This window comes from Aplidium turbinatum, chromosome 6, assembly GCF_918807975.1.
Source record: "Aplidium turbinatum chromosome 6, kaAplTurb1.1, whole genome shotgun sequence".
Taxonomy (NCBI): Eukaryota; Metazoa; Chordata; class Ascidiacea; order Aplousobranchia; family Polyclinidae; genus Aplidium; species Aplidium turbinatum.
In genome coordinates, this window is record NC_137477.1 from 6,478,333 (window position 1) to 6,488,613 (window position 10,281).

The window sequence follows — 10,281 nt, forward strand, 5'->3', positions numbered from 1 at the left end:
TGTCAAATGTTACTTAAATACTTAGCTCATTTTAATATACTTTTTTTGCAACTAGCATGCAACTACATGCAACTAGCATGGGAGATTGCCAGGTTCGAGCCTCAATCTCACTTTTTATACAGACGTACACGTGCAGGCACAGCTCTGCAAAGCGTTATGGTGTCGCTTCCAAGCAACCATCCGTGAGTTTGTGCGTCTTTTTACTCCAACAAGGAGATCTCCGAATAGGAGAAATCATTGTGAAGACTTTAATTCACAACTTTGCCACCCTTATGTTCTCAGCTGAAGCATCAGTTTGTGTTACGTCGTATTTGTCCGCCTCCTTTTCTATGTTTAAAAACTAAATTCGGATTCCCTAAGTAGCACCTGGCAACCCCTGCTGTCTCACCTCGAGGTGTGATCGTTACGTCATAATTACATTTGCGCCTTTGCGTTCGTTACTACGTTTCTTTGTGCTTTGAGTTTTGTTAAGTGGCAGTAGGCTACATGTAAAGATCAGCTTAACGTTTACAGCAACTATAGTTAGCGACTGGTAGTTAATTCGAGCTATTAACGGACATAACGGTGCTGCTGTTTTTTTTAGTTGAATAAGAGTTAGCCTACTGCGTTAATGTACTGTGTGGTTGAAGCATAGTTGAACTCTGTGCAGCAATTTCATCTGTCGTTGCCGTTGGCCTATGTGGCCAAATCAGTGATTATCACAGTTCACGGTAAGCTTAACATCCTACTGCAACCTTTGTGATAGGCTAGGCCAATGTGAATTTTAGTGTCAATGGTTAAGTGTAATAAGTACCTCGTCTTATTTCCCGATGTTTAAATCAAGTACGGGACACACCTATGATGTGAAATTTATAGCATAATATTTTACTGTTTACCGTTTATATGTTTAGTTTCGATCTACAACGGTAGAATTTTCAATTGTTGGGTTTCTCCCTGTGCTGTTCCGTGCGCCACAAAATAGTCGGTAAGAATTCATTAGGCCTATAATTCGTCATCTGTAATTCCGCATTAGGCCTAATTCGTAAGTTTTGTTTGCTAATCGTTGTTTTGCTGTGTTGTCACAGAAACCTTCTTCTTCGTTTGACCTTCTGCTTGTTCGTTGTCGTCGCTGTCGTTGTCGTCGACAGTTGAATACATTACCGTCACTCTGTGTGCGTGTTCGTACGTTACATAGAAGCGTTTCGACTATTGTGGACAGTCCTCGGAGTTGCAGCACTCAAGTCCCGAAGGTTTGCCGTAGGCTTAATTGTTTCTACATTTGTTTATTTATGATGAGCGTCCAAGGCAGTAGTCCACTCGAGGATGCTTCTGCAGCCAAGCAAGCTGAGTTCGATGGGGCCGCAAAAAATTTGCAGCAGTCCTATCTGCATGGAGAGCGGCTAATGCTTCATCCTAGTACTAAGTTGGAGGCATTCCGTTCCTACTGCTCCGAAGTGGACCGAAAATATCAGGAAGTTGTTAATATGATTGGAGATGATAGGGAAACCGAACGCTCCCTAATAAAAGAAAATAAGGTCGAGTTTGACACTCGTTGCAAGGAGTGGCTGGAAAGAACAGCCAACTTGCCTGTGCCATCTACGTCTTACAAGAAGCCTAGTTCCTCACATCGTTCCGTGAGCCTACGCTCTGGAAGCACCAGCTCGCGAGCAAGCTCAAAGCAACGTGAAGTACTGATCCAACTGAAACTGGCTCAGCGAGAAAAGCTTCATATTCAAGAAGAAGCTCGGATAGAAGCAGAGAGGAAGAAAGAAGAAGCTGAGAGGAAGAAAGAAGAAGCTCGGATAGAAGCAGAGAGGAAGAAAGAAGAAGCTGAGAGGAAGAGCAGGCAAGCTGAACACAAAATTGAAATGTTACAATTGGAATTGCAATCTCGGGCAGAGGCGATGAGTGACGCTGATTCACCTTACGTTACTGTCGATGAAACTGGACTCACGTCACCTGGTCTGCCAAACAGCAAGGAGAATGTTTCCTCCCGTTTGACAAAGAGACCCTCTGTGCAATTTCAAGAAACATCTTCTCCTGTCCTTTCATCTCCTTATGCTACTCATGATACTAAAGCTAACACGCCTAATTCTACGTTCCCTGCAGCACGCTCGACTCCTCAAGTAAATATTAGTTCGCCAAGTTTGGCTTGGCAACCGAAAACAATTAAACGTGACTCGTATGGACCAGATTACCAACCTATGTCCCATGTCGGTGAACAACCAGGGTGCTCCTATCAGCAGCCCCAACTACCAAGTAGACATTTCTCTTATAGTGACGAACGTTTCTTACCACGACCAGAAATACTTTCATTTAAGGGTGACCCCTTAACTTACCAAAATTTTGTTCGGACGTTTGACACACAGATCGTCCCGCTGGTACATAACGATCAAAGGAAGTTGGTCTATTTGTTACAACATTGTCATAGTGACGTAAAGCGTTCAATAGAACATCTTGTGAAGAAACCCGATGGCTATGAGCTGGCAAGGAAGAAGTTGTACTTGGAGTATGGCCAACCTCATATCATCGCAAATGCAGCAGAGCAAAAACTGAAGAGGATGCCAAAGGTTGGGCATAACGATCCTCAAGGTTTAAAGGATCTAGCCAATGCCATGGATGTGTGTCTCTCAACCCTGGATGACATTAATGAGTTTGCTGGACTGAACTCTCTGGACACAATGATGGTAATGATTGAGAAGTTGCCATTCCGTATGCAAGAGGCATGGGCAGAGAGATCGGTTATGGTTCTGCACAACACAAGTCGTGAAGCAGGATTCAGAGATCTTGCAGAATTTGTTGGCATGCGAGCAGAGATCCAGAACTCCCTCTATGGAAGTAGGATTCATAAGGCGAAGGAAACTCACCAGACCCTGGCAAAGAAACCCAGTCGGAAGGATCGAGTTTCAGCATTTAACACGGACGTTCCTCCACTCAAAGGTGTGTCAAAGCCATCTTTCAGTAATGTTTGTCTATGTTGTAAACGCAAGTCGCACAAGCTTGTTGATTGCGACGAGTTTAAAAACATGATGTACAAACAGCGTAGACAACTGGTTTACGATGCACACTTATGTTATAAGTGCCTGACTAGCACAAAGCATCAAACTCGCGACTGTAAAGTTGACAGCACATGTACCATTGAAGGGTGCAAGGGACGTTTCCATCATACCTTGCTCCACAACCCTAATCCACCTAATTCATCTCAGCCACGCAGTGATGAAGAACAAAGGGGAGTTCTTTCTTGTTCAGTGACGGAACCGCGGCCGCCAGGTAAAGACGCGAGTGTCTGCAAGGCCTACCTGTGCATTGTGCCAGTAAAGGTTAGATACAATGGAAATGAAGTTTTGACTTACGCTTTCCTCGATCAAGGTTCTACAGCAACCTTTTGCGCTAACAGATTAATAGACGTTTTGAATATCACTGGGGATAAAAGAGAGATCTCACTACAGACTCTTTCTAACACGTCTAAAATATATGATGGAATATCTGTAAGCTTGTCTGTGTCCTCCCTAGATGACAGACGAAAGTTTGAGCTGTCTGGAGTCCTGTCAATTGATGAAATTCCTACAACTCCAAATGCCATTCCGAGTCAAGAGGAACTGTCTGGACTACCCCATCTAGGTGATCTGAAATTTCCCTGTGTGAAGGGTGGAAGTGTGACTCTGTTGATCGGTGTCGACAATCCAGAAGTGTTTTGCATTCAGCGTTCACGGAAGGGATCACGCGATCAGCCAATCGCTATAAAAACCCCGTTGGGTTGGTCCTTGCTGGGCCCATCTCTGTCACCAACTTCCTCTTCTTCTTATCAAGTTAACTTTGCTCAATCAAGAGACATTGCCATCGAGCAACAAATCGAGTGTTTATGGAAAACGGACTTTGGCGATGAAAAATCAATACCTGACATGCCCAACTCACGTGAGGATAGAATGGCATATGACATGATGACAAAATCAGTCAGGCAGATTGATGGAAAGTATCAACTCCCATTACCTGAGAGACCCCTGACCCGCAGAGGTATTTTGTCTGCGACGAGCTCGCTATATGACCCCCTGGGGTTTGTTGCTCCAGTAACCTTGAAACCAAAGTTGTTGTTGCAAGATTTGTGCAAGCAAGGTCTCGGTTGGGATGACCCAATTTCGGCATCTGAAGTGGACACTTGGAATGAATGGATAAATCAGCTACACCAGCTTCACGATGTACGTTTGCCTCGCTGTTTCAAACCTCCCCACTTTGGCGTGGTAACGGAGCATGAACTTCACTATTTTGCCGACGCCTCGTCTGTGGCATATGGAGCTGTGTCCTACCTCCGTCTTGTTGATGATGAAGGAAGGATTCACTGTGCATTTCTGATGGGAAAGTCCCGTTTATCCCCACTGAAAACAGTTTCCATTCCAAGGCTGGAACTCACTGCTGCTGTTATGGCCGTGAGGTTAGATAAAATAGTGAGAAAAGAATTGAACCTACCCAATTGCACATCAAGATTTTGGACAGACTCGAGCGCTGTCTTACAAAGTATTTGTAATGCAAGGAAAAGATTCCCTACATTTGTTGCCAATCGATTGTCCACGATTGAACAAAATACAGACCTTTCGAAATGGAGACATGTGCCTTCAAAGTTAAACCCTGCCGATTGTGCGTCCCGTGGGATGAATGCGAGTACGCTGATTAGCTCCAGTTTCTGGTTGTCTGGCCCAACGTTTTTGTGGGAAGCCGAAGAAAGATGGCCAGAGTCTCCAATAAAACTACCTGATCTTCCAGCAGAGTTTGCGCCCGTCAAGAAACAACAAGTTTACGTGAGTGCCGCTTCAGAAGCTTCTTGTTCTACTGACCGATTGATTCATCGATATTCCAAGCTGATACGCTTGAAGAAAGCAACAGCGTGGTTGATGCGCTACAAAGAGTTCCTCATGATGAAGACTCGACCCTCGGTTTGCCAAGCTCCACTTAATCGATCTCCCATCACAGTCCGCGAATTGAAGCTTGCTGAAGTGGAACTGATTAAATATGTGCAAAGAAGTCGCTTTGGACAGGTGCTAAACGTATTATCTGGAGGTGCCATGCTAACTAAAAGGACATTCTCACGATCCATGGTTAAATTGAACCCTATATTGGTTGATGGGGTCATTCGGGTTGGCGGCCGTTTGGAGCGAGCACCAATCGAAGAAGACGCCAAGCACCCGATCGTGTTACCTTTTGACTCTCACCTTACAGATCTTGTGATTACAAGTCACCATGCTCAAGTGGGCCATTCTGGCATGACCCATACATGGGCATCTCTTCGACAAACATACTGGATTCTGAAGGGAGGCGTCGCCGTTAGACGTGTCCTCGGGAAGTGCTTGCTCTGTAAAAAAAGGAATGCACAAGTTGGCAAACAATTTATGGCTGATTTGCCATCTGGAAGACTCCAACCCGATAAGCCTCCGTTTTCTCATGTCGGTGTCGACTATTTTGGACCCTTTATGGTGAAGCAAGGCCGCAGTTCACTCAAACGTTATGGCTGCGTATTCACGTGCATGTCAATAAGAGCTATCCACATTGAAATTACCCACACCATGTCTACCGACTCGTTTATTGATGCCCTTCGACGATTCATCGGTCGTCGAGGTCTCCCAACCGACATTTATAGCGACAACGGATCGAATTTTGTCGGTGCTGAAAGAATATTGCGTGAGTCCTTACAACTGTGGAACCAACAGAAGATTAATGAGTATCTGTGCCAACAAAATGTGACTTGGCATTGGAATCCGCCAACCGGCTCTCACTTCGGTGGAGCATGGGAGCGCATGATCCGTTCCATTCGAAGGATCCTAACTGCTCTGATGAAGGAGCAAACCGTTTCAGATGAAGCTCTCGTTACTTTGATGGTCGAAGTGGAGTCAATCATAAATTCGCGACCCATCGTTCCTATCACCTTTGACCCACAAGATGATGTGCCGTTGTCTCCCAATCACCTATTGCTGTTGAGAGAAGCACCAAACCTGCCCCCTGGACTGTTTGATAGAAAAGACTGTTATGTTCGACGCCGCTGGGCCCAGGTGCAATACCTAGCCAATCAATTTTGGTTGCGCTGGACCCGTGAGTTCCTCCCATTCATCATTCAGAGACAGAAGTGGTTTCAAAGAGAGAAGAACTTTGAAAAAGATGATGTTGTCCTCCTCGTCGACGATTCCCAACCTCGTTCGAAGTGGCTGTTGGGGCGAGTGGTTGACACATACCCAGACAATAAAGGGACTGTACGCACAGTTTCGGTGAAAACTCGATACAATGTGGTCAAGAGACCAATTTCGAAACTGTGCTTGATTTTGGAAACTGCTTAATGCAGAACAAAATGGACTGTTTACCTGTCGCCGGGTTAAAGGCATTGATCAATGTGTATTATGAACTATTGAACGAATTTCTGTTGGCTAATAAAGCCAAAAACAAACATTTCTTGTTGAGAATAGTGAAAAACACACTACCTGCTTCGAAATTTGCCTTTAATTGTGATAAGTGACTGCATTTTGCAACCCTTTGTTCATGAGGGTCCTCTTGAAGGCTGATTGGATTGTGAAACATATCGTTCCAAACACGACTTAGTTTGATCGTAAAAAATGTTCACTCAGTTCCTATTTTTGTGTGGGGGTGTTACGTCGTATTTGTCCGCCTCCTTTTCTATGTTTAAAAACTAAATTCGGATTCCCTAAGTAGCACCTGGCAACCCCTGCTGTCTCACCTCGAGGTGTGATCGTTACGTCATAATTACATTTGCGCCTTTGCGTTCGTTACTACGTTTCTTTGTGCTTTGAGTTTTGTTAAGTGGCAGTAGGCTACATGTAAAGATCAGCTTAACGTTTACAGCAACTATAGTTAGCGACTGGTAGTTAATTCGAGCTATTAACGGACATAACGGTGCTGCTGTTTTTTTTAGTTGAATAAGAGTTAGCCTACTGCGTTAATGTACTGTGTGGTTGAAGCATAGTTGAACTCTGTGCAGCAATTTCATCTGTCGTTGCCGTTGGCCTATGTGGCCAAATCAGTGATTATCACAGTTCACGGTAAGCTTAACATCCTACTGCAACCTTTGTGATAGGCTAGGCCAATGTGAATTTTAGTGTCAATGGTTAAGTGTAATAAGTACCTCGTCTTATTTCCCGATGTTTAAATCAAGTACGGGACACACCTATGATGTGAAATTTATAGCATAATATTTTACTGTTTACCGTTTATATGTTTAGTTTCGATCTACAACGGTAGAATTTTCAATTGTTGGGTTTCTCCCTGTGCTGTTCCGTGCGCCACAAAATAGTCGGTAAGAATTCATTAGGCCTATAATTCGTCATCTGTAATTCCGCATTAGGCCTAATTCGTAAGTTTTGTTTGCTAATCGTTGTTTTGCTGTGTTGTCACAGAAACCTTCTTCTTCGTTTGACCTTCTGCTTGTTCGTTGTCGTCGCTGTCGTTGTCGTCGACAGTTGAATACATTACCGTCACTCTGTGTGCGTGTTCGTACGTTACAGTTTGTATAACTCTGTGGCGCAAAGACAGGGGAAATTATGCGAAGCCACCCAAAGAGGTTGTAGTCTTCGTGTGCCCCAATTTTTTTTAATATTACTAGGAGCTAACATGATTTAAGAAACGTTGTTTCTGTTTTTTGTTTGCATTGCACTACTGTCTATGCACAGTTTTTTTTTTACCCTGTAATGGAACTTTTGTGTAAGCTTGCTTGGCATTTGGACATATATTTTCTTTTGTCTCTTGAGAAGGCAGAATCGCTGTCACGTGTTCTGGTGCTGAGATCGACAAAACAGCACTATCCATCACACTTAAACTTTTACTCAGCAAAACAATCCATTGATGATGCCAGTCTCCCTCGACTCAACTGACACTATATAATTTCTTCCATTTGTAATTTTGTATCGAAATATGGCTGATCAACGTTGGATAACCGTTTTGTAACAAATCCCTGAAAATCTTCCAGACAACCCATAGGGTTGACTGCAAATCTTAGTGTTCAGTGTTCACGTTGCATGAACAGTTTTCGATGTTTTAGTTATGTTGCTGTATAACGTTTTTTCTTAACAGTGCTATTATCCCCACAAATGATGTCACACGCTGTGAACAACAGTGATGGACCTTCGAACCCCGGAAATGTTGCTAAACAACAACCTCATCAATCAGTGACGTCATCCGGCGAACAGTCGATGGGCAGCTCATGTGATTAAAAGCTGCAAAACCTTGCGTTTACGTTGTATTTTAATATTGTAATTACGTAACTTTTTACTGTAGTGTTTGTGTATTTTTAACAGCGCCAAGCTGTTGTGCTGAAACGAATGGTCTTAAGGATTGTCCACTCCAGCATTCGTCCATTTGTTTATTTTGAAGTCTGCAGACTCGCAGCAATTTAGGTTATTTTTGTTTGTTCTAAATACATGTGACTGTTTAATCAACCATGCAGTTCCTTGCAGGAAAGTTACAGCTTCTTCCAGTATAGCCATCTCAAGTACTTTGGAATGAGGTGCACCTCAGCCATTTGGCAGTTCTTCGATGTCTGGCTATATAAGATGGCCTACCTGCGTTTCAAAAGTTCTTGCCTACACTGCAGGTTATATAACTTCATCGCAGGAAAAATGCAAATATTGCATTAATACGTAATCGTTGTCTTTTTCTCCAACTGTCTGCATTCTTTCCAATGCAGAACCAGTGGTTGTCTATTTCAACCTTTCTCTCTGTATAGGTTGTCTGCTAAGCGTTTTTGTTTATTGTGTATGGTTGAATATGACTGCAACTGAGCGTGTGGCATGCAAATGCGCATATCTAACAGTTGGCATGGCATGTTACTAACCTAATTAACCTATGTTGGGCAAGCATGCATATGCCCACGAAACATTAGTTTACCTACTGTATGAAACAACCGCATGGTTTTGAATCATGTGTTGCATCTTTTTTATTTCTGTGTTTTGTTTGCAGTTGCTGAACGACTGTTCAAACTTATGCACATTTACGATTTTGTGAATGGTATTTAGACCTGTCGATGCCTATGTTCTTTTGTTTTAATTAGTTTTGTTCGCCTTTCAAATCGTATTTTTACATTTTGTACAGGTCGACTTATAAACCAAGTCGCTAAATATTTCAAAGTTGAACTTGTAATCAATTTGCTTTGCCTTTCTCAGAAATCATCATGAACAACCAAGATCAAAAACGCAAGTGTTCTGCCCTTTTCACCGCCTGCAACGAAAAAAGTGCTTCAGAGCCACTTGCAACCGACTCTCTAGCGCCTCACAGCGAATGCGAAAGCCAAATGCCAACAATTAAATGCTACGACTACGTCAATGATCTCCAACTGCGATGATCTCTAGCAAGCAAAAAGCAAGAAAAGGCTACATTTGTATCAAGTCAATCGGCATGGTCTGCTTTTCAACAGAAAAAGCCAGACAAACAATGAATGCCTGCTACGGTTTTCAACGGCGCTTACAAAACAATTAATGTTTCTACGAGGTGGACTCTTCAACACAGCACAAACTCAGACATTCCTTTGCGGAAGGCGGTGGACTCTTCTTATACGGCACAAACTCAGACATTCTTTTGCGGAAGGCGGTGGAACCACGCAGAATCACTTCGCGACACGATATCACAAACACAACACCACATTATTATCATAAACACTAAACATACCTATTTCATACTATGTCTGTTACAATTGTGTTAACGTTTTTAACTCCTTAAATTTGAACTAAACTTGGTACCCTTGGTTCCAATTTAGCCCAAATTTGGGGGGGCCTCTGTAGCGATCCATTATTTCATCGTATAAGTTTTCCTGCCTTTTACTAAAGTTTCTGTAATTTTCCATGCAACTGCTCCCAAAGAAAATAGAAAAAAGGGCGCACACAATAAAATGGTTTGTTCGTCCTTTGACGAGAGCTCTAACTCTATCAAATCGGACTAGCTCTAACACATCAAACCAGCTCAATTAGACAGAGAGCTTGATCACATCAAACCAGCTCAATTAGACAAAGAGCTCTATCAAATCGGATCAGCTCTATCACATCAAACCAGCTCAATTAGACAAAGAGCTCTATCACATCAAACCAGCTCAATTAGACAAAGAGCTCTATCACATAAAACCAGCTCAATTAGACAAAGAGCTCTATCAAATCGGACTGGCTTACATCAAACCAGCTCAGTTAGACCAGTTCAGCTCTCAGAAAAACATTAAAATGATTGTTTAATTAAAATGTAATAACTCGTGATAATGTTTCACTATCCTGAAATTTCATTATTCTGTACTGTTTAAATTCAAATTGTGTTATAGACCTACAACAT

At 42.8% G+C, this 10,281-nt stretch overlaps 1 protein-coding gene across 1 annotated transcript; it reads left to right on the top strand.

Moving 5' to 3' along the window:
• The first annotated feature begins 318 nt into the window (after positions 1-318).
• On the top strand, positions 319-7,456 carry LOC145771684 (uncharacterized). The gene is made up of 4 exons (XM_082583417.1): positions 319-710; positions 891-964; positions 1,065-7,016; positions 7,197-7,456. The coding sequence occupies exon 3, from the start codon at positions 1,269-1,271 to the stop codon at positions 6,297-6,299; it is 5,031 nt and encodes a 1,676-aa protein (XP_082439543.1). The 5' UTR covers positions 319-710; positions 891-964; positions 1,065-1,268; the 3' UTR covers positions 6,300-7,016; positions 7,197-7,456.
• Positions 7,457-10,281: the final 2,825 nt, after the last annotated feature.